Consider the following 24,491-nt stretch of genomic DNA (forward strand, 5'->3'; position numbering starts at 1 on the left):
TAACATCTAGAGGCCTCCTCCATCTCAGAGCTTCCTCCACCGCTCAGCTTATAACATCTAGTGGCCTCCTCCATCTCAGGGCCTCCTCCACTGCTCAGCTTATAACATCTAGAGGCCTCCTCCATCTCAGGGCCTCCTCCACCACTCAGCTTATAACATCTAGAGGCCTCCTCCATCTCAGAGCTTCCTCCACCGCTCAGCTTATAACATCTAGTGGCCTCCTCCATCTCAGGGCCTCCTCCACTGCTCAGCTTATAACATCTAGTGACCTCCTCCATCTCAGGGCCTCCTCCACTGCTCAGCTTATAACATCTAGTGGCCTCCTCCATCTCAGAGCCTCCTCCACTGCTCAGCTTATAACATCTAGAGGCCTCCTCCATCTCAGAGCCTCCTCCACTGCTCAGCTTATAACATCTAGAGGCCTCCTCCATCTCAGAGCTTCCTCCACTGCTCAGCTTATAACATCTAGAGGCCTCCTCCATCTCAGAGCTTCCTCCACTGCTCAGCTTATAACATCTAAAGGCCTCCTCCATCTCAGAGCTTCCTCCACTGCTCAGCTTATAACATCTAGAGGCCTCCTCCATCTCAGAGCTTCCTCCACCGCTCAGCTTATAACATCTAGTGGCCTCCTCCATCTCAGGGCCTCCTCCACTGCTCAGCTTATAACATCTAGAGGCCTCCTCCATCTCAGGGCCTCCTCCACCACTCAGCTTATAACATCTAGAGGCCTCCTCCAGCTCAGAGCTTCCTCCACCGCTCAGCTTATAACATCTAGTGGCCTCCTCCATCTCAGGGCCTCCTCCACTGCTCAGCTTATAACATCTAGTGACCTCCTCCATCTCAGGGCCTCCTCCACTGCTCAGCTTATAACATCTAGTGGCCTCCTCCATCTCAGAGCCTCCTCCACTGCTCAGCTTATAACATCTAGAGGCCTCCTCCATCTCAGAGCCTCCTCCACTGCTCAGCTTATAACATCTAAAGGCCTCCTCCATCTCAGGGCCTCCTCCACTGCTCAGCTTATAACATCTAGAGGCCTCCTCCATCTCAGAGCCTCCTCCACTGCTCAGCTTATAACATCTAAAGGCCTCCTCCATCTCAGGGCCTCCTCCACTGCTCAGCTTATAACATCTAGAGGCCTCCTCCATCTCAGAGCCTCCTCCACCGCTCAGCTTATAACATCTAGAGGCCTCCTCCATCTCAGAGCTTCCTCCACCGCTCAGCTTATAACATCTAGTGGCCTCCTCCATCTCAGGGCCTCCTCCACTGCTCAGCTTATAACATCTAGAGGCCTCCTCCATCTCAGGGCATCCTCCACCGCTCAGCTTATAACATCTAGAGGCCTCCTCCATCTCAGAGCTTCCTCCACCGCTCAGCTTATAACATCTAGTGGCCTCCTCCATCTCAGGGCCTCCTCCACTGCTCAGCTTATAACATCTAGTGACCTCCTCCATCTCAGGGCCTCCTCCACTGCTCAGCTTATAACATCTAGTGGCCTCCTCCATCTCAGAGCCTCCTCCACTGCTCAGCTTATAACATCTAGAGGCCTCCTCCATCTCAGAGCCTCCTCCACTGCTCAGCTTATAACATCTAGTGGCCTCCTCCATCTCAGAGCCTCCTCCACTGCTCAGCTTATAACATTTAGAGGCTCCATCATCCCAGGCTTTCCAAATTTTATCTTCTTTTTTTTTTTAAAGCTATTAACTTGAAATCTGTATAAATCAAATCTTCTAACCTTCCAATTTTTGCATGATTTCAACAATACAAAAAAGGCAGAAATTATATAGAATGTTTCAACTACACATGAAACTAACTACTACATGAGATACAAAACTAAATCAGAAACAAAGGCACTAACGAAACAGTTACCTACATAGACACACAATTGAACTAACAGACAGGGATATGTGCCTAAAAGCCTCATTCTACCTGCCATATAATCCACTTCAGTGTGCATTTTATAGAGCTGTGTAGAAGGGGCCTCATATAATCCAGTTCTAAGCAGATAATATAAGATTATAAATATACAGTAGACTCTCACTTATCCAACATAAACAGGCCAGAAGAACGTTGGATAAGTTGGATAATATGTTAGATAATAAGAAGGGATTCAGGAAAAGCCTATTAAACATCAAATTAGGTAACGATTATACATATTAAGCACCAAAACATCATGTTATACAACAAATTTGACAGAAAAAAAGACTTCAATGTGCAGTAATGCTATGTAGTAATTACTGTATTTACAAATTTACCACCAAAATATCACAATGCATTTAAAACATTGACTACAAAAACATTGACTACTAAAAGGCAGACTATGTTGGGTAATCCAGAACATTGGATAAGCGAATGTTGGATAAGTGAGATTCTAGTGTAATATGAAATAATTACTGTGGTATAATAATATAAAACAACAGAATCTCTAAAACCATGACAGTAAATAAAGAGCAACAAGCTGAAAGCAGGAAATTTGGGAATTCCAGAAAGAAAACAATCAGGGCCAGCTAACACCTCCCAAGAAAGGATTCTTCCAGAAAGGAAGCTGAGAAGGGAGTGAAGCAGTGTGTATTACCAAAGTCATTATTACTATTATTATTATTATTATTATTATTATTATTATTATTATTATTATTATTATGTTGCTGTGAACTGTGAAAATGAATACAATCTGGCTCCATGTATTCAAAAACACTAATATCAGAATATATAAAAATTACTGTGGTATAACAGAACAATACAATCTCTTAAAATAAGAACACTAAATAAAGAACAACACTCTGAAAACAGGGGAATTCCACACAGGAAACAATCAGAGCCAGCTAACACCTCCCAACAAAGGATTCCCATCACCAAAGTCTGGCAAATCCTCTGTTTTCTCAGGGCCACAGACAATAGAAGCGCCTCGGAGACAGGTAGAGTTCACTTAGGCCTCTTCCACACTGCCTATAGAATCTGATTTGATCTGGATTATATGGCAGTGTAGACTCAAGGCCCTTCCACACAGATATATAACCCAGAGGCACATAATCCACAGCATCTGCTTTGAACTGGATTATCTTGATTCCACACTGCCATATAATCCACTTCAGTGTGGATTTTATGCAGCTGTGTAGAAGGGGCCACATATAATCCAGTTCTAAGCAGATAACGTAAGATTATAAACATAATATATAATAATTACTGTGGTATAATAATACAGAACAATATAATCTCTAAAATTGGGGGCAGTAAATAAAGAGCAACACCCTGAAAACAGGAGAATTCCAGACATGAAGTAACCAGGGCCAGCTAACACCTCCCAACAAAGGATTCCCCCAGGGAGGAAGCAGCCAGGCTTTGAAGCTGAAAGGCCATTACATGCTAATCATTCTGGCTAATTGCAGCATTCATACTTCCCTCCAACAGACGAGAGTTCTTTCTCCCACCCTGGAGATTATTCCACAGGGATATAAACCCCACTTGCCTGGCTGCTTCCTACCTAGGGGAATCCCTTGTTGGCCAGCATGAATAGTACTGAATAGCCTTGCATCATCAAAGCCTGGCCAATCCTCTGCTGTGTGAAGGCCACAGTCATTCTTTTTGAGAGTGTGCCCTCAAGCTCTGCACATGGGTACTCCTTTATCTACACAGGCAGTAGAAGAACAGAAAACATTGCAAAGAACAACACTCTGAAAACAGGGGATTTCCAGACATGAAACAACCAGGGCCAGTTAACACCTCCTAGGATTCCCCCAGGGAGGAAGCAGCCAGGCTTTGAAGCTGAAAGGCCATTATGTGCTACTCATTCTGGCTAATTGCAGCATTCAAATTTGCCTCCAGAGAGTTAAACCACTGAGCTGCTGGACTGGTGCCAAACCCATGCCACCAACACCGAGGAAGGAAATGATGTCCAAAGGCATTTAAACATTAAACCCCATTTTGGGCTAAAACCGGGTCTATCCACACTTCCAGTTTCAGCAGTTTTGACCCTTTTAAATCCCCCTCTTTTTTTGCAAAAAAAATAATAAAAAAGATTAAAAGCAACAATACAAAAAATGCAGAAATTATATATAATGCTTCAACTGAACATGAAACTAACTACAAGAGATACAAAACTAAATCAGAAACAAACACACTATCGAAACAATTACCTACATAAACACACAACTGAACTAGAAATCAGATAGGGATACGTGCCTAAAGGCCTCATTCGATCTGTTAATTTTTAACTCTCATTATTCTTCTCCCTTTAGATAATATAATATAACCACACTTCTATTTCTGATAACACTCTTCCAATTAATAGATATTACAACTGACATTTGCCCACATTGTTGTCAGTTTGTTCGTTTTGGCTAATTTGCAGATCTTCATAAGCCATTATTTTTGCTTTGGAATAAAACATTCCTTCCATCCCTGTCAATTCTCACTTTAGTATCTCGCAGTAACTACCCATGCTTTCATCCTAATTGATCATCCAACATTCTCAGCATATAAAACTCTAGTTTCATGTAACCTTGTTTCCTTCCAGAATGGAACATATTTTAGTTCAATATTTCTACAATACACCACATGTGATGAAATGTCCCAACTTTGAGCTTGAATTTCCAAAATGTGCAAGAGTTGCTTTTGTACATGTTAGAATGACACTCTGGGGTCAATTAACACCATTATCTTCAGGGTGAATTTTATGATGTTTATGTATAAACTCACTCCGTGAAAAGCTCTGTCCACACTCCATGCATTTCTATGGTTTCTCCCCAGTGTGAGTCCTTTGATGTGAACGTAAATTTCCACTCTGAGCAAAGCTCTGTCCACACTCCAGGCATTTATAGGGTTTCTCCCCAGTGTGAGTCCTTTGATGTGAACGTAGACCTGAACTATGAGTGAAGCTCTGTCCACACTCCAGGCAGTTATAGGGTTTCTCCCCAGTGTGAGTCCTTTGATGTGAACGTAGACCTGAACTATGAGTGAAGCTCTGTCCACACTCCAGGCATTTATAGGGTTTCTCCCCAGTGTGAGTCCTTTCATGTGATCGTAGGCCTGATCTATGAGTAAAGCTCTGTCCACACTCCAGGCAGTTATAGGGTTTCTCCCCAGTGTGAGTCCTTTGATGTCTACGTAGTGCTGAACTATGAGTGAAGCTCTGTCCACACTCCAGGCAGTTATAGGGTTTCTCCCCAGTGTGAGTCCTTTGATGTGAACGTAGTCCTGAACTACAAGCAAAGCTCTGTCCACACTCCAGGCATGTATAGGGTTTCTCCCCCGTGTGAGTCCTTTGATGTGAATGTAAGTGCCCCTGCTGAGTAAAGCTCTGTCCACACTCCAGGCAGTTATAGGGTTTCTCCCCAGTGTGAGTCCTTTGATGTCTACGTAGGCCTGAACTCTGAGTGAAGCTTTGTCCACACTCCAGGCATTTATAGGGTTTCTCCCCAGTGTGAGTCCTTTTATGTGAATGTAGGCCTGAACAATCACTGAAGCTCTGTCCACACTCCAGGCAGTTATAGGGTTTCTCCCCAGTGTGAGTCCTTTGATGTCTCTTCAGGTTTCCATGCTGACTAAAGCTCTTTCCACATTCGATACATTTATATGCTTTCTCCTCCATGTCAACAGAGTTATGTGCTATGTATATTTAATTCCAATATGGACACTTGATTCTTATTTTTCCCTTTCTGATCACTCACAGCAGTGGGTTCAAATTACAGGAAAGTAGATTCCATCTAAACATTAAGAAGAACTTCTTGACTGTAAGAACTGTTCGGCAGTGGAACTCTCTGCCTCAAAATGTAGTGGAGGCTCCTCTGGAATCCTTTAACCAGAGGCCAGATGCACATCTGTCAGGGGTACTTTGCACTTTCCTTGCACGGCAGAGGCCTGGACTGGGTGCCTCCTGCAGTCTCCTCCGACTCTTCCGTTCTGCTCTATAATCCAAAGTGAATGTAGGAATTCAGCAAGATCACAAAGTCAGTGTTTTAATTGTCCAAAACTCATAAGATTGTGGGTGAACTACAACTCCCATCATGCCAAGTTAACCCCCAGAAACTCCATCAATACTTCCAAGTTTGTATGTTGGGTAAGTTTGCTCTTGACGCATCACGAGTGGGGTCCAGTGTGCTTACTGGCTGTAGGGTGAACTACAACTCCCACCATGGTGAGTCTGTCCCCTCCAACTCCTCCAGTAGGTTGAGTTACATGGGGTTCCATGTGCCAAGTGTGGTCCAGATCCATCATCAGTGGAGGTCGCACTTTCCGTGGTTGTGGGTGAACTACAACTCCCAGAAAGGAAGATCAGTCCCTCCAAACCCCTCCAGTAATCACATCTCGGCATATCTGGTCCGTGTGCCAAGTCTGGTCAAGATCCATCCGTGTTTGGCTTCACAGTCCTCTCTGGATGCAGGTGAACTACAACTCCCCCAAATCAAGGTGAATTCCCCCCAAAGACCTCCAGTATTTTTTGCTGGTCATGGGGGTTCTGTTTGCCAAGTTAGTTCCAGGTCAATTGTTGGTGGAGTTCAGAGTCCTCACTGATTGTTGGTGAACTATACATTCCAATATGGGTGAACTATAACTCTTGGAAGTCGAGGTCAATCGCCCCCAAACCCCATCAGTATGCAAAGTTGGCCGTGTTGGGCCTGTGTGAGTTCCAGGTCCATCATTGGTGGGGTTCAGAGTGCAGTTCTTAGATGGCAGGTGAACTATACATCCCAGTCCCTACAACTCCTCTAAATCAGGGCCAGTTCTCCCCAGACCTCTCTCTCTCTCTCTCTCTCTCTCTCTCCAGTCTGTTCAGCTGCTGATCAATTCCTCTGTTTGCTGTGTGACAAAGGGAGGGGGGAGGGAGGGAGGAGGGAAAATATAAAAATATATTATTATAAAAATAATAGTATAATATCATAAAAAGAATACAATAATATTTAATAAAATATTATAATTATTTTTAATATTATATCATGATTACAATTTGACTTTGGTCAAAGCACAGGGTTGTATAGGGGTAGATTTGCGTGAAGCCCAAACGAAGGCATCGATGACAAATCGGATAGGATACATTATATTGTGATAAAATAATAATAATAATATATTAATAATCATACGATAATGTAAAATTGTAATATAGTATGACATAATATATAATAATAAAGTATATTGTGGAAAAAAAGAAATCTCACATAATATATTATTTGATAATAATAACATAATATACTAATACAATATAACATCTATATATATATAATAAAAGTGAAATCGGAATATGTATCAGCGTTTTGATTGGCCTGGCGGAATATGTGCTCACGTTTTGATTGGCCTCGCAGAATATGGATCAGCTTTCTAATTGGCCAGCCGGAATATGGGCCAGCTCTGATTGGCCGCCACTTTCACAGGCCACTGGGATCGCTGAGGGAAAAACTACTACCAACTGGCTTCGTTCGGCCTACTTCTCTCCTCAGAACGATGCTAGCTTTGGGAGAGTTAACAACCTCGGCCTACACTTTGGTAATCCAAAACACCACTGGGACCACCAGAAAGGCCGGACCTGGACCAAACTTGACACACATCACCCCATGAACCCACTGACAACGGATGGCCCCCTTTGGCCCCTCTGCTGACATGTTTAAGGCCTTCCAGGCTGGCCCCTCGCTGCTAGGCCGAAAAGGAAGACGCCATCTTGCCTCAGCTTTCAACTTCTTTGTAAGGCCCTACTTGCCTCAAAAGACAGCAGAGAACATTGTTATTATCTTTTGAACGATATGCTTCTGAACACTTCTAGCCCCCAAAGCCCCAATCCAAGCCTCCTTTGATCATTTGGCTAACACGTTTCAGGCCTCGCAGCCTGGCTCCATTGTGCTAGGCCGCAAAAGAGGCGGCCATCTTCCCTGTTCCCCATGGTTCCAAACAGAGCAGCTTTTGCCTGTGTCTTTTGGATACAGCACTCTCCTTCAACAAGGTCAGGCGGCAGTACGTAAATACTATTCACAGCAGACTAAAGAGAAAATCATGACTATCTTTTTATTCTTTCCTTTTAAGGATCGTTTACTCCCCCCCCCCCCCCCCAATTTTTACTGAGGCAAAAAACTACCACAGAGCAGGCTTTGGCCTACTCACTCTAACAGGCCTGACACATACAGTCCCCATGGCCTACTATACATCCGGGCCCTGTTTGGAGTGGGATGGACCATGGATGATGGACTTGCATATGGGATGTTATGATTGAGCCTCATGGCTCTGTTACTGACAGACGTGGGCGTAAGACTCCTCGAGAGTCAGATACTCTCGAGGAGCGAGAGAGAAAAAGACTGCGAGACATATTTGCAGCACCATCTGACGAAGAGTCTTTCGAGGGGTTTACGGAGAGAATGGAGGAGGGGCTGGTTAGCTCGGAGGAGGATGAGATGGATTGGACTCGGGTAAGGGAGGAATTGGGTGCCACTGGCCATGATGGGATAGAAGATGAATGGGGACCTTCAGGATCAGACCCATGGCTTAGCTGGAGGGATGGGACGGGATCCACAGCTGGAGATGCTGTTGGGCATAGTCAGAGGTGTTCCAGCTCTGACGAGGAAAGTGATGAGGAAACGCCCGGGTTAAGGAGGACAGCTGACAGTGATGAGGATTTGTAACTGGCATAAAATGGGGCTTGGGAGCAATTGCAAATTGCGTTGGGCAAGGTAATCTGGACAAACGCTTGGGATCTGTGTGTGTGGGACGCTTTCCTGAAGACTGGTGTGTTTTCCTGTGCTGAGACCTTGACCTTCCGTCGTCTTCTTGACGGACGCCATCTCCTGCTTTGAAAACTCGGACTGAACTGACCACGGCTTGTCTTCCCCCCTTCTTGGACTTGGAAAACTACAAACGTCTGCTTCTGGCTTTGATCTACGGAACGGAACTGGTCTACTCTACTGCTACAATCCCTGGCTGATCTGTTCGTGTTGGAAATCCTGTCTGCTGTGTGTGTGTGGGAGCGACGCAAGTTACTCTAAGCACAGTGTTGGCAGCAGAGAGGAATCTGCTGCCAATTAGTTGCATTCTTTGTATCTTTTGTTCCTTGGCTTTCGTTTTGTTTAGTTCCAGGCTGAAGCAAGCAGTTTGTTTTTTTACCCGGATTAAACTCCGGTTTAATCCGGTTTATCTTTTGAACATTTATTTTGTCTCTTTTTGCTCCTAAAGGCAAATACTGCCTGGCCCTTGTGTTTTACGGGCATGTTTTGAGTTCTGTAATCTAATAAACTCTGTTACTTTGAATCTTGTGGCGTTCTGTCCTTGACAGATTGCCCAACGCCCATAAAAAGTTTATTGCAGCAATAAACCCGTCAGGAAGACGATGGATGAGTTAAGGGCCAAATTTGATCAATTGCAAACGGCCTTTACCGTTAGCCAAACAGTTCATGCTGTGAAAGGACATGTTTTGACTCCTGAACGCTTTGACGGAACCAGGTGCAAGTTGCCAACCTTTTTGGCACAAGTGGAGCTTTATTTTTCTCAGCTCAGTGCTCATGCTTTTCCTACAGACACTAGCAAGGTGGCCTTTATTTTGAGTTTGTTGACCGGTCCCGCAGGACAATGGGCCACTAATTTAATTTTGGGAAATGACCCAGTCAAGGACAATTTGAATAATTTCAAAAAGTTGTTAACTGATACTTTTGGGGATCCTCTCCGCACGGAGAACGCTGGGTGGGCTCTGTATCGGTTGAAACAGGGAAAGGGGACTGTTTTGGATTACTTAAATAAGTTTAACCTGTATCGCCACCAGCTGGATTGGGGGGAAAATGCATTCATGCTTTTATTTACTGCCGGGTTAAGTGATATGCTCCAGGATGAATTAGCACGCTTGGAGCCGGCTGAAAGTTGGGACGCCTTAGTAGCTAAGGTGCTGCGCTTAGACGCAAGGTTCGAGGCTCGTAAACACTCAAAAGCAATGTGTGCGCCACCCATGCATGTAACCAGGGCACCTGTGGTGATGGGGGAAGAGCCTATGGAGCTTGGGGTCTTTAAAAAGCTGTCTACAGAGGAAAAGAGCCGTAGGAGGCAGCTGGGCTTGTGTTTGTACTGTGGGAATGCTGGGCATTTTGCCAAAAATTGTAATGTGAAACCTTCCCAGCTTTCGGGAAAAGGCCAGCCCTAGTGCGACGTGAGTCCAACGCACTAGGGCTCCTCAAGCAGTCAACTGAGGGGAGGAAGCATGTTTTCGTACCCATTACATTATCTGTTGGGGGAAGGGAACTTGTTTCTACTTTGGCACTGCTGGACTCAGGGGCTACGGTCTCTTATGTAGATATTGAGTTTGCTAAGAAGCATGGCATTCCTAGAGTGCGCAAGGCATGCGACGTGTGGGTGGAAGGAGCAGATGGGAGACTGCTGGAGACTGGGGTGGTTAATCATGAAACCTCAGCAGTAATGTGGGAGGTGCAGGGAGTAACGGGAACGTTTGTGTGGGATATTACAAGCTTGCCTAGATATGATGTGATCTTGGGGATGGATTGGCTAGCTGTAGTAAACCCACAAGTAGATTGGGCAACACGTAAAGTGATCTTAAAGAGGCAGGATTGTTGCACTCTAAATGTTACTCATTCTGATATGGAGGGAGTGCCTGCGGAGTATGGGGAGTTCTCTGATGTATTTTGTAAAAGAGAAGCGGACAAATTACCACCGCACAGGCCATATGATTGCGCCATCAAGTTGGCAGAAGGTGCGAAATTGCCAGCAGGGAGGCTGTATGCCTTGACTGTACCGGAAAGGCAAGCTTTGCGGGAGTTTCTAGATGAAAATTTAGCCAAGGGGTTTATTCGCCCATCTAGTTCTCCAACTGCGGCACCAGTATTCTTTGTAGCCAAAAAGACTGGGGAACTTAGGCTGGTCTGCGACTATCGGATCCTAAACAAATACACCATTCGGGATAGGTACCCGCTACCCTTAATCTCGGAACTGTTATCAAGGGTGCAAGGGGCTAAGGTCTTTACCAAGCTTGACCTGCGGGGGGCCTATAACTTAATCCGTATACGGGAAGGGGATGAATGGAAGACGGCATTTAACACGTGTTTCGGATGCCACGAGTTCCGAGTCATGCCTTTTGGGCTTTGTAATGCTCCTGCGGTCTTCCAGAGGTTCATGAACGATGTGTTCAGGGACCTAATTGACCAATTTTTAGTGATTTATTTGGATGATATCTTGATTTTTTCTAAGGACGAGAAAGAACATCGTCAACATGTCAAGCAGGTTCTGCACCGACTGCGGGCTAATGGGCTTTTCGCCAAGGCTTCCAAGTGCGTCTTTCATGTGCCTGAAGTGGAGTTCCTAGGTCATGTAGTGTCAGGTAGGGAACTTAAAATGGACCCACATAAGGTTGACGCCGTCAACTCATGGCAAGAGCTGAAGACTAAGAAGGATGTACAAAGGTTCTTAGGTTTCGCTAATTACTACCGGGAGTTTATTCCGAATTTTGCAAAGCTCACGGTACCTTTGACGCAGCTCCTGCGCAAGAAACAGCCATTTGTGTGGGGGCGGGAAGCTCACGAGGCGTTTCTACAACTTAAGTCTAGTTTTCAATCGGACAACATACTAACCCATCCTGATGTTGACAAACCGTTCGTGGTAGAAGCGGACGCTTCTAGCTACGCGTTGGGGGCTGTATTGTCTCAGAAGGATTCCTCAGGGACCTTGCGTCCCTGTGGATTTTACTCGCGGCAACTAACACCCTTCGAGCAGAACTATACCATATGGGAGAAGGAGTTGTTGGCGATTAAGGTGGCGTTTGAGGTGTGGCGGCACTGGCTTGAAGGGGCACGGCACCAGATCGTGGTCAGATCTGATCACAAGAACTTAGAGCACTTGCAAACAGCAAAGAAGTTAAACCAGCGTCAAATCCGATGGGCTTTGTTTTTCTCCAGGTTTAACTTCAAGGTGCAGTTCGTGGAGGGGAAGGCAAACTTGCGGGCCGATGCTTTATCCCGCAAGCCGGAGTTTAAGACCAATGAGCAGGTAGTATGTCAGACCATCTTGCCTACTGCCTCTCTGTGTGTTGTAGATAATGAGCTCGGGTTACATGACCAGATCCTTGAGGCTCAGAGGGATGATGTGTGGACTCAGGAGCAACTGATGCTGCTCTCAGCAGGTAACTGTACCATACTGCCGCATCTACAAGATCAAGACGGGGTATTGGTACGCAGGGGGCAGGTCTACGTACCAGTGGGGGCCCTCAGGTTGGAGGTGATTAGAGCCCACCATGACGAACCCATGGCTGGGCACTTTGGCAGGTTCAAGACCGTACAGCTTATCACCAGGAGCTACTGGTGGCCAAAGATGCGGCAAGACATTCTGCGCTTTTGTGACAGCTGCGCCGTTTGCCAGCAGAGTAAGACGCCTGTTGGGCGCCCTAGAGGGTTGTTGTCGTCTCTACCTGTTCCGGAGAGGCCATGGCAAATCATTTCCATGGATTTTATTTCAGATTTGCCTAAGTCTGGGGGTTATACTTGTATTTGGGTGGTGGTGGATTTATTTAGTAAACTGGCTCATTTTATTCCTTGTTCAACCATTCCGGCGGCCCCTACGTTGGCCTTACTATTTACTAAGCACATCTATCGTTTGCACGGAGCACCCGAGGTGATTATTTCAGATAGGGCTCCGCAATTTGTGTCACGCTTTTGGAAACACTTCCATGAGTGCTTGGGGACTAAGTTAAACGTTTCTTCAGCCTTTCATCCGCAAACGGATGGACAGTCGGAACGGGTTAATGGGCTCTTAGAGCAGTATTTGCGTTGTTTTTGTTTAGATCAACCCACGGCTTGGGTGAAGTGGTTACCGGTGGCGGAATTCGCTTACAACAATGCGGTGCACACGTCTAGTCAGCATACGCCATTTGAGCTAACTTATGGTTTTCACCCACGGGGAGGTGTGGCGCTGTCGACCAATGTGGTCTCTTCGGACCCTGTGTACCGCTCTTCGGAAATGGCTGCATTGCATGATGTTGCCCGTCGCTTACTGTTGGAAGCTAAGGCAACGCAGAAGACTCAGGCTGACCGCCACAGGCAGGCAGGGGAGGAGTTGGAAGAAGGGGATTTGGTGTGGTTATCTTCCAAACATATTAAACAGGCTGGGGGAAAGTTTGCGCCTCGGTATTTGGGTCCCTTTCCTATCGTTAAAAAGATTTCTTCCGTTGCGTTTCGTTTGCGTTTACCGTCTAGTTTAAAGGTCCATCCAGTCTTTCATCGTTCGCTGTTGAAACTTGATACCTCTAGTCGTGGTGGTGCTATAGCGGAGGGTATCACTGCCACTTCTCCGCCATCGGGGGAGGAGGCCTTTGTGAGAGGGGATAGTGTTATGATTGAGCCTCATGGCTCTGTTACTGACAGACGTGGGCGTAAGACTCCTCGAGAGTCAGATACTCTCGAGGAGCGAGAGAGAAAAAGACTGCGAGACATATTTGCAGCACCATCTGACGAAGAGTCTTTCGAGGGGTTTACGGAGAGAATGGAGGAGGGGCTGGTTAGCTCGGAGGAGGATGAGATGGATTGGACTCGGGTAAGGGAGGAATTGGGTGCCACTGGCCATGATGGGATAGAAGATGAATGGGGACCTTCAGGATCAGACCCATGGCTTAGCTGGAGGGATGGGACGGGATCCACAGCTGGAGATGCTGTTGGGCATAGTCAGAGGTGTTCCAGCTCTGACGAGGAAAGTGATGAGGAAACGCCCGGGTTAAGGAGGACAGCTGACAGTGATGAGGATTTGTAACTGGCATAAAATGGGGCTTGGGAGCAATTGCAAATTGCGTTGGGCAAGGTAATCTGGACAAACGCTTGGGATCTGTGTGTGTGGGACGCTTTCCTGAAGACTGGTGTGTTTTCCTGTGCTGAGACCTTGACCTTCCGTCGTCTTCTTGACGGACGCCATCTCCTGCTTTGAAAACTCGGACTGAACTGACCACGGCTTGTCTTCCCCCCTTCTTGGACTTGGAAAACTACAAACGTCTGCTTCTGGCTTTGATCTACGGAACGGAACTGGTCTACTCTACTGCTACAATCCCTGGCTGATCTGTTCGTGTTGGAAATCCTGTCTGCTGTGTGTGTGTGGGAGCGACGCAAGTTACTCTAAGCAGTGTTGGCAGCAGAGAGGAATCTGCTGCCAATTAGTTGCATTCTTTGTATCTTTTGTTCCTTGGCTTTCGTTTTGTTTAGTTCCAGGCTGAAGCAAGCAGTTTGTTTTTTTACCCGGATTAAACTCCGGTTTAATCCGGTTTATCTTTTGAACATTTATTTTGTCTCTTTTTGCTCCTAAAGGCAAATACTGCCTGGCCCTTGTGTTTTACGGGCATGTTTTGAGTTCTGTAATCTAATAAACTCTGTTACTTTGAATCTTGTGGCGTTCTGTCCTTGACATGGGAGTTGTAGTTCACCTGCCCCACTGAACCCTGCTATTTCTTATTTATACTACTATTGCTTGACATTACTTTTATGTTTTATTTATATGGTGGATGTTAGCACGTGGCTGAATGACCTTGCAAGCCACTTTGGGTCCATTGCAGAAAGGCGGGGGAGAAATATCAGAATTAAATAAATACATAAATAAATAAATGTCTCAATGGTATGTATGGTTGGAATGACCTTCTGTCGGGAGGGCTTGAATGGTCTCTTCCTTTGTGGCAGAAGGGGCTGGACTGGATGACCTTCAAAGACCCCTTTCAAATCTAGGACTCTATCTATCTCCCAATCGTATGTATGACTGGATGGCCATCTGTCAGGAGGGCTTGGATGGTGTCTTCCTTTGTGGCAGAAGGGGCTGGACTGGATGACCTTCAAAGACCCCTTTCAAATCTAGGACTCTCTCTATCTCCCAATCGTATGTATGACTGGATGGCCATCTGTCAGGAGGGCTTGGATGGTGTCTTCCTTTGTGGCAGAAGGGGCTGGACTGGATGACCTTCAGAGACCCCTTTCAAATCTAGGACTCTCTCTATCTCCCAATCGTATGTATGACTGGATGGCCATCTGTCAGGAGGGCTTGGATGGTGTCTTCCTTTGTGGCAGAAGGGGCTGGACTGGATGACCTTCAGAGACCCCTTTCAAATCTAGGACTCTCTCTATCTCCCAATGGTATGTATGACTGGATGGCCATCTGTTAGGAGGGCTTGGGTGGTGTCTTCCTTTGTGGCAGAAGGGGCTGGACTGGATGACCTTCAGAGACCCCTTTCAAATCTAGGACTCTCTCTATCTCCCAATCGTATTTATGACTGGATGGCCATCTGTTAGGAGGGCTTGGGTGGTGTCTTCCTTTACAGCAGAAGGGGCTGGACTGGATGACCTTCAGAGACCCCTTTCAAATCTAGGACTCTCTCTATCTCCCAATCGTATTTATGACTGGATGGCCATCTGTTAGGAGGGCTTGGATGGTGTCTTCCTTTACAGCAGAAAGGGGCTGGACTGGATGACCTTCAGAGACCCCTTTCAAATCTAGGACTCTCTCTATCTCCCAATCGTATGTATGACTGGATGGCCATCTGTCAGGAGGGCTTGGATGGTGTCTTCCTTTACAGCAGAAGGGGCTGGACTGGATGACCTTCAAAGACCCCTTTCAAATCTAGGACTCTCTCTATCTCCCAATCGTATTTATGACTGGATGGCCATCTGTCGGGAAGGCTTGGATGGTGTCTTCCTCCATGGCAGAAAGGGGTTCGACTAGATGGCCTTTGGGGCCCCCTTCTCACTCTAGGATTGTATGGAAGCCTTTAAACCAGGCATGGGCCAACTTGGGCAGGTGTTTTGGACTCCAACTCCCACAATTCCAGAGAGCCTACCCCATGATGCGCTTTATGTCCTGGTGCCGTTTGCAGGATGATGGGCCATGGGTGATGGGATATGTAGTACTTTCAATCGCTACGATTCCCACAGACCACTGCGATGCCCATCAGTGACGGAACTGGACCAAACTTGGCACACAGATGGGACATGCAGTACCTTCACTCGCTTCTTGAGACCACAGCAACTGCTACATATGACAGAACTGAACCAAATCTGGTATATATATCCCAAATGACACACTTTATATGTTGCAGCAGTTTGGGGGAGGATGGACCAAGGACGATGGGATTTGCAGTACCTTCATCCAATTCACCTCCCACAGGCCACTGTGATTCCCATGAATGATGAAACTGTACCATACTTGACACACAGGTGCAATGTGGCCCCCTTTACGCCCTGGTCCAGTTTGCCGCAGGGTGGGCCATGGATGATGGGATTTGCAGTACCCTCACCCAATTCACCTCCCATGGACCACTGTGATACCCATGAAAGATGAAACAATACCATACTTGACACACAGGTGCAATGTGACACAATTTATGTCCTGGTGTGGTTTGCAGGAGAATGCACCAAGGATGATGGGATTTCCAGTACCTTCATCCAATTCACCTCCCACAGACCACTGTGATGCCCATGAATGATGAAACTGTACCAAACTTGACACACAAGTGCAATGTGGCCAGCTTTAAGTCCTCCTGCCGTTTGAGGAAACAACTGACCAGGGAAGATGGGATTTACAGTACCTTCACTCACTTCCTCAGACCACTGCAACCCACACCAATGACTGATCAAGATCAAACTTGACACATTGCGTCCCCATGACCTACTTTACATCCTGGCGCTATTTGGAGGGGGATGGACCATGGACTTACATATGGGAGTTGTAGTTCACCCATACCAATTGAAGACAACTGACACTGGATCGAGACTAAACTTGGAACAAAGGCAAACAATTCCATTCTCAAATAACCCGGGCACCGCCGGGCCCCCAAGTTAGTTATAATAATAAAAAGAATACATAATAAACTATAGTATGGTAATTGTAATATATTATAATGAAGAAGCCCCTGGTGGTGCAGTGGGTTAAACCGCTGAGCTGCTAAACTTCCGGACTGAAAGGTGAGCGGTTTGAATCCGGGGAGTGGGGTGAGCTCCCGCTGTTAGCCCCAGCTTCTGCCAACCTAGCACTTTGAAAACATGGAAACGTGAGTAAATCAATAGGTACTGCTGCGTGTGGCCACATGACTCTTGGAGGCACGGACAATGCCGGCTCTTTCTTCGGCTCAGAAATGGAGGCGAGCCCCCCCACCCCCCACCCCCAGAGCCGGACACAACTGGGCTCAACGCCAGGGGAAAACCTTTACCCTTAAATATATTATATTATTGCATATTCATATTATTCTATTACTATTATTATTATTCTATTATTGTGTAATTATACTGTCATGTTCTATTATTCCATTTTCATATTATTCTATTCTTTTATTCTGTCACTTTATAATTTTCACTGCGAGGAAATTATAACCCTTTGGCCCAGTTCACTCTTGTTCAATTCCTTTGTACTGTTTTTATACCATGTTTTATGATGCTATTGTTACTATTTTATTGCTTTACTGTATTACGAGGTTGACATATGCATAAAAAGAGTATAAGTTACAAAATTAAAATACATAACAAGAACCAAACCATTTTAAAACTTTAAGATAAAACACATACCATATTAATTAGACAGGGGAGTGGGGCTATTTAGGATTACATGGGAGGGGCTGACTTGAATAGTGAATAGTGAAACATGAATAGTGGAACCAGAGTGGGGTAAAGTGTTACCCTGTTTTCCCGAAAATAAGACAGTGTCTTATATTAATTTTTGCTCTCAAAGATGTGCTAGGTCTTATTTTCAGGGGACGTCTTATTTTTCCACAGAGAAGAATGCACATTTATTGTTGAACAAAAAAAATGAACATTTATTATATACTGTACAGTAGCTGTCATCACAAACCAGCATAACCAAACTCTGAATTCTATCAAGAATTTCTTGTTACGACCGTTATTTTCATGTACAACAATCTATGGTACGTACATTTACCAATCCTGCATGCTCTGGTGTTCTGTTCGGTGGGCATGCTTCCAAACAATAACTTTGATAGATCTTACTTTCGCGGGAGGCCTTATATTTAGCAATTTAGCAAAACCTCTACTAGGTATTACTTTCAGGGGATGTCTTATTTTCAGGGAAACAGGGTAGGAGACAGCAAGGCGATTTGGACTGTATGGTGAGTGCAGCTGATTAATCAAAAGCACATTCAAGCTTTTTGGGAATGTGGTTAGGGTGGGTGCTAGTCTGAGCTCCCTGGGGAGAGAGTTCCAGAGCCGGGGGGCCACCACGGAGAAGGCCCTCTCCCTCGTTCCCACCAACCACGTTTCAGATGGTGGCGGGAGTGAAAGGAGGACTCCCCGGAAGATCTGCGAGCCCACGCTGGTTTATAGAGAGAAACGCGGTCAAAAAGATAGACAGGACCCGAACCATTACGGCTTTGCACTTTGAATTGGGACTGGAAACTTATTGGCAGCCAATGGAGCTGCTTCAGGAGAGGCGTATTACGCTCCCTGTAACTAGCTCCTGTTAACAATCTGGCTGCCGACCTTTGTATCAGTAGCATTTTCTGGGCCGTCTTCAAAGGCAGCCCCACGTAGAGTGCACTGCAGTAGTCCAGTCTTGAGGTAACCAATGCGTGGACCACCGTGGTCAAGTCAGACTTCTCGAGGTACGGTCACAGCTGGCGCACAAGCTTTAATTGTGCAAAGGCCCTCCCAGCTACCGCTGACACCTGAGAATCAAGCGCCAGCGCTGATCCCAGGAGGACCCCCAGACTGTGGAGCTGTGTCTTCAGGGGGAGAACAGGTTGCCACCCTACACCCCGATCCAACGTGCGACTGGCCTGGAGGACCTCTGTCTTGTCAGGATTAAGCTTCAGCTTGTTTGCCCTCATCCAGCCCATCACAGCGGCCAGACACTGAGTCAGGACACGGGGGGCTTCCTTGGAGTCTGGTGGAAAAGAGTAGTAGAGTTGAGTGTCATCTGCATAGAGATGGCACCGAACCCCAAAACCCCGGATGCAGGTGATTATCTATAAAGCCCTATATGCTTCGGATCCAACCTGTCTTCGAGACCACATCTCCTTCTAGGTCCACCACCATCTCAAATACAAGAGAAAGGGGGGGGGGGTTGCGTAGGTGGCTCCCCGGCTCTGGAATGCCCTCCCTAAAGAAATCAGATTAGCCCCCAGACTTCAAGTCTTTCGGGTGAGTTGAAAAACATGGCTCTTCAGACAGTCCTTTGATCCTGAGTAATCTCTGGTCAGCTTGATGAACCACTGCTCCGCAGTTGGATGGTTACGGCAGGTAGCCAGCCTTCTGCAGGTTCTATTGCGTTTCAAGAATTTTTATAATTTCATACTCTTACAATTTTATTAGTGGGATTTTATACACGCTGTTGATTTCACTTATATCTTTGTATTTATACTTGTGTATTGTTGTTTAAATGTGGCACGTGGAGTGCTTCTGTGGGCCGCCCCGAGTCCCTTAGGAGAGATGGTGGCAGGGTACAAATAAAGATTTATCATCATCATCATCACATCAATTGCTGCACTATGATGGTATGGGATACAATGAAAGCAGTAGCCAGAGGAATTTTAATGAAGAACAACGTAATTTAAAGTAAACAACAAGAAGAAAAAAGATTAGAATTGGATATTAAGGAATTAGAGATGAAAAGGATAAACAAAGCTATAGAAAGGGAGGCAGGTGGAAGGCGGCTGAGAGCCCTCTGAGCACCCTCGGCTGCGGCCTGCCTCGCCCTCCTCCCGGCATGATGCCCAGAGGACACCCGAGGGGGGTCTGGGGAGGAGGGAGGAGGGACCGGGCGGTAGCGCAGATGGTTAAGAGCCAGACGCAAGAGATCACTGCTGACCCAAAGGTCATGAGTTCAAAGCCCGCGTCGGATTGAGCTCCCGACTGTTGTCCTTGACCATCATCCAGAGAGCACTGTCGACACAACCAAGGATGGATCTGGATCAAACCTGTCACTGATGATGGAATTTGCAGTACCTTCACTGACACTATGACCCCCACGAGAATAGATTGGGACCAGACTTGGCCCAGAGAAGCCCCTTGACCCACTGAACACACTGCAGGGGTCGGTGGGAATGGACCTTGGTTTAGGGACTTATAGTTCACCCACATGTAGAGAAACTGTGACCCCCACTGACAATGGATCGGGACCAGACTTGGCCCAGAGAAGCCCCTTGACCCACTGAACTTACTGCAAGGGTCGGTGGGAATGGACCTTGGTTTTGGGAGTTATAGTTCACCCGCATCCAGAAAGCACCGAGCCCAGCCGAGGTGAGATCTGGACTACAGTGTAGCTGTGCATGCAGGCCTGGTTTAATAATAATAATAATAATAAATCTCTATTTACATCCTTCTCTTCTCCCTCTCGGGACCCAAAGCGGCTGAGAACGTATTGAAATCCCATAAACAACAGAGCAGATGGACAATGTAAACCAGGGGTCCCCAAACTACGGCCCGCGGGCCACATGCGGCCCGCCAGAGCTATTGATCCGGCCCGCGGGACAGTAGCTCCCTCCTCCTCCTCCGCCAAGAAAGGTGCGTGTGGCAAGGAGAAAGAGGAAAAGGCCTTTCCCTTCTCCCTCGCCCCGCGTGCCCCTTTTCTGCTGCCACTGCCACCGAGGAAGGAGCATGCAGGGCGAGCGAGCGAGGAGGCAGGGAAGGCGAGTGCCTTTCTCCCTCGCTCGCCCCGCGCGCTCCTTTCCCGCCGCTGCCGCCGAGGAATCCTCCTCCTGCACAATCCATGCCCATTAGGACACTGGAGTCCTCGGGGGGATGTTTACTCCAACCAGTTAAAACCTGACTTACAATCATGGGGTTTGATTTACACTGCTGCTACATGTTAAATTTGTACTCTGTGTTTGGTTTATGTTCTTTTTTTTATAATGGTGTGTTTTTATCTAGGTATTTTTGGTATGTATTTTATGTTTTGCACCCTACCTCTTGCTGTCAGAAGAGGTGGGTAATAAAACATTTATTATTATTGTTGTTGTTGTTAACACAACGACATAGTCTGACACAGCAAACAAGATAGATATGCTGGATTTCGTATCACAAAATCACAAGTCGAACACTTCCCAAGCGTCTAGGACTGTGTGATGTATTTTCGGATGATGTGCGCAGATCCCATTATTATTATTATTATTATTATTGAGTGATTATCTGTCAGGAGTGCTTTGATTATGTTTTGGTGCACAAAAGCAAAAGGGGTTTGGACTAGATGGCCCAAGGGGTCTCTTCCAACCCTCTTTATTATTTTTTATGATGATGATGATTATTATTATTATTAACATTGAGGCTGTATTTGTTCCCTTTTTGTCTTTTTTTACTTCATAATAAGATATGTGCAGTGTGCATAGGAATTTGTTCATAGTTTAAAAAAAACACTATAGTTCGGCCCTCCAACGGTCTGAGGGACCGTGAAATGGCCCCCTGTTTAAAAAGTTTGGGGAGCCCGGATGTAAACACAACGGGAGAGACAGATGAAGGGAACCCACTGGAGCAGACCTTCAGGCCCGAGAGGCGTCCCGTGGAGACCCGTCTGGGGAAGAGGGCATCCTGGGAGTTGTAGGCCTCCCTCCCCCCCTCCCTCCCTCCTCCGCCCACACGCCCTCCCGCGGCCTCCCTTCCCTCACGCCCCGAAGCGAACCGGGCCCCTCCGCCTCCCCCCCGGGCACCCCGGCGAGCCTCCCTCTCCCCACAGACCTCTCTCTGTCTCTGTCTCTCTCTCTCCGTTCCCTTCCATCTCTCTCGGCCTCTCCCTTCTCTTCCTTCCCGCCTCACAGACACAGACCAGGCCTCAGGCCAGGCCAGGCGCCGCCATCTTCCTCCTCGTCCTCCTCCTTCCCCGGAGCCCGCCCCCGCCCCTCCCATTGGCTGAGCCCGGACGCCCCGCCCACCGGAGGACCCCCATTGGCTGCCTGCCGCTCCTCCTCCTTTGATTGACGGGCGGCAGGGCGGGGCTCCTGAGCAGAGTTGCCCAACGTCACACTTCAAGTCTTGACGGAGTTTCTGGGGGAGAACCGGGCATGTAGGGAGTTGTAGTTAATAATACTTTTCAATAGCCAATAGGGGCCCGCTCGTGGGCGGGGCGTCACGGACTCGGCCAATGGGAGGGCGAGGGGCGGAGGAGGGGCGGGGCTTCTTCCTGGCTGGGCCTGCGCAGAGCCTCTCTCGCCGCCATTGTTTTCTGAGGCGTTTCCTCTGGAGCCGCGAAGGAGGAGAGAGAGAGAGAGAGAGAGAGAGAGAGAGAGAGAGAGCGAGAGAGAGGTTTGTGTTGATCTTGATATTCTGTCTGGATTGAGTGTCTCTGGGTCTCTCTGTGGGGAGGGGAGGGGGCGGGGCCTGCCTCCCTCCCGGAAGAAACGAGGCCTCAATGGCCGCCAAGGCCCCCCTCCCCCTCCCCCTCCCTTTGGACTTGTTTGTTTATGTGTTTATTGTTTACTGCATTTCTATCCCGCCCTTCTCACCCCGAAGGGGACTCCGAGCGGCTTAGAAATGATATGATATCAATTTAATGATATAATCATATTATACTATTGGATATACATGTAATATTAATAATAATATTGTGATGTAATACAATGTAATAGTAATTATAATTCACTATTATAATTCTATATTTATATTACATGCCATATTACTAATACTATTGCAATATAGTCGTATGACATAATATATTGTATGTATATAGACTTGTAATCCGCCCTGAGTCCCCTTCGGGGTGAGAAGAGCAGGATAGAAATGTCGCTAATGAATAAATAACCATGTACATACAGTATACTATAATATTAGCATAGCACAATATCAGCATTATCTATTACTCTATTGTACTATACTGCTATATTATTTGCGATATTACATGTAGGTTTCAAAATTAACATAATCAGAGACCGTTCCCGAGATGGTGGGATCTTCTCTCCTGTTATTATTATATAATTCTTTTAATTTAGGTATTAATAAGGTTTTAATTTTTCTATAATATTCCAGTCCCAGCCCATCCATTTCTGGAGTCTTCCCGGCTTTTAAATTATCTATAATTTTTCCAGTCTCTTTTTCTGGAATTAATTGTTCCATAATTAATGTTATCTGTTTCCTGGATCTTTATTTTCCAATATTTCTCAATATATTCCTCTATTTTACTTTTGGAGTTTTCTTTTGCCAAATATAGTTCTTGGTAAGATCTTGGAAAAGTTAATATTTTGTCTTCCATCCTTGTATGATTCTTACCTTCCTTGTCTTTAATGGATGTTATTAATTTTTTCCTTTCTAATGTGTGCTGCCTTGGCTAATAATTTGGAGTTTCTATTACTGTATTCAAAGTATTCTTGTTGTGAATGCGCCTTCGGAGACTGTGAATGATAGTGGTAGGATCAGGAGAGGAAGGAAAAGCCCTCGCGAGGAGGGCTCATTGGAGGATTTGTTTCGGAAAAGGGTCAGGTAGACTGATGAGGAATCTTCTGAGGAGGATTCATGTGGGGATCCTGAGGTGGAAATGGATGCTGGGGAACAGGTGTTAACGGAGGAATTGGGCACGGACTGGGCACGGGCACCAGAGATGCTTGGGGACGAATCAGGGCCCATGGATACTGCTGATGCTGGGGAAGCTTGGGTGTCTTCAGAAGCAGATCCCACTTGGTCTGCTTGGAGGAGTGAGAGGGGGTCCACAGGTGTGGATAGAGTTGGGCACGGGCAGGATGATTGGGACTCTGATGAGGAATTAGGAACGCCTGACCCAAGGGCATTGGCTGTGTGGAGTTCTGATTCAGATTAAGAAGTTGAGATACCTGCTCTTTGGGCGTGGATAGTTTGGACGCCCAGGGAGACCTGGATATATTGGGGTTGTTTGGCCATTATAAATTGCGTGTGGCAAGGTGTTGCTGGGCGCCATTGGGTTTCCTGTGTGTGTTACAGAAGACTGAACTGGGACTTTGCAACGGATGTAAATTTAATCTGGGTTATTCTGCAACGGAGGGCTGGAATTGTGTGGGTTTTCCTGGACTGCACTGTTATTGCTATTTTGTATTAGCTGCTGTTTGCCCTCGTTACTTTGGCTCTTTGTGCCATTTCGTGTTGTGACCTTCTTGGATGACTTCAACCTCTCGGACCTTGGACCGGAACTTGACTCGGCTTTGCTCTTCGCTCTCAATCCGTGGCTTGGCGTCGTTCTCTATTCCGTGGCTGTCTGGTGTTGTTGACTACTACCTTCACTCCTGATACCGACGCTGTCTGCTTATCCCGACTTCGGACCGGCTTGACGACGTTCTCCCGCTCTGCTCCTTTAACTCCTGGCTTGGCGTTTGCTTCTGCAGCAGCTTGGCGCTGCTGGTTTATCCCGACTTCGGACCGGCTTGACGACACTTTCCCGCTCTGCTCCTTTAACTCTTGGTTTGGTGTATGTTCCAGCAGCGGTTGCTGTGAGCTCGCCAGCGTCTCACTGTTTCGCTGTCTTTGCTGCTCTCAGCTGGGAGTTCCCTAGCTCAGTTTGTGCGTTTGTTTGTTTTGAACTCCTTTTTGTACTTTTGAGTTTTGGGAAAGGTTTGTGGGCTTCAATACTGCTTGCTTAGTTCATGCCTCCGTTTTTCAGCCCATTGTGAA

At 46.6% G+C, this 24,491-nt stretch overlaps 4 protein-coding genes across 6 annotated transcripts in view; 1 reads left to right on the top strand and 3 right to left on the bottom strand.

Annotated features, from left to right (window-relative positions):
• The window catches only part of LOC134294681 (loricrin-like), a 676,447-nt gene that overhangs the window by 85,807 nt on the left and 566,149 nt on the right, over window positions 1-24,491 (top strand). The gene's annotated exons all lie outside the window — the stretch shown is intronic.
• Window positions 1-24,491, bottom strand: part of LOC134294692 (zinc finger protein 782-like) — a 121,174-nt gene that overhangs the window by 58,037 nt on the left and 38,646 nt on the right. The gene's annotated exons all lie outside the window — the stretch shown is intronic.
• LOC134294645 (zinc finger protein 658B-like) overlaps window positions 1-24,491 on the bottom strand; it is an 81,979-nt gene that overhangs the window by 19,052 nt on the left and 38,436 nt on the right. The window contains exon 1 of one of the 2 annotated variants that reach the window (XM_062966234.1): window positions 21,600-21,772. The exons of the other annotated variant lie outside the window; for it this stretch is intronic. The gene's annotated coding sequence lies outside the window, so the exon portion shown is untranslated. Of the gene's footprint in view, window positions 1-21,599; window positions 21,773-24,491 lie in introns of those variants that run through there. 2 annotated transcript variants of the gene reach the window in all.
• The window catches only part of LOC134294684 (oocyte zinc finger protein XlCOF6-like), a 196,020-nt gene continuing 173,747 nt past the window's right edge, over window positions 2,219-24,491 (bottom strand). The window contains exon 2 of the mRNA XM_062966277.1: window positions 2,219-6,792. Within this exon, the coding sequence (XP_062822347.1) occupies window positions 4,727-5,584 (858 nt within the window). The 5' untranslated portion in view covers window positions 5,585-6,792 and the 3' untranslated portion in view covers window positions 2,219-4,726. The remainder of the gene's footprint in view (window positions 6,793-24,491) is intronic.

This window comes from Anolis carolinensis, unplaced genomic scaffold, assembly GCF_035594765.1.
Source record: "Anolis carolinensis isolate JA03-04 unplaced genomic scaffold, rAnoCar3.1.pri scaffold_18, whole genome shotgun sequence".
NCBI lineage: Eukaryota > Metazoa > Chordata > Lepidosauria > Squamata > Dactyloidae > Anolis > Anolis carolinensis.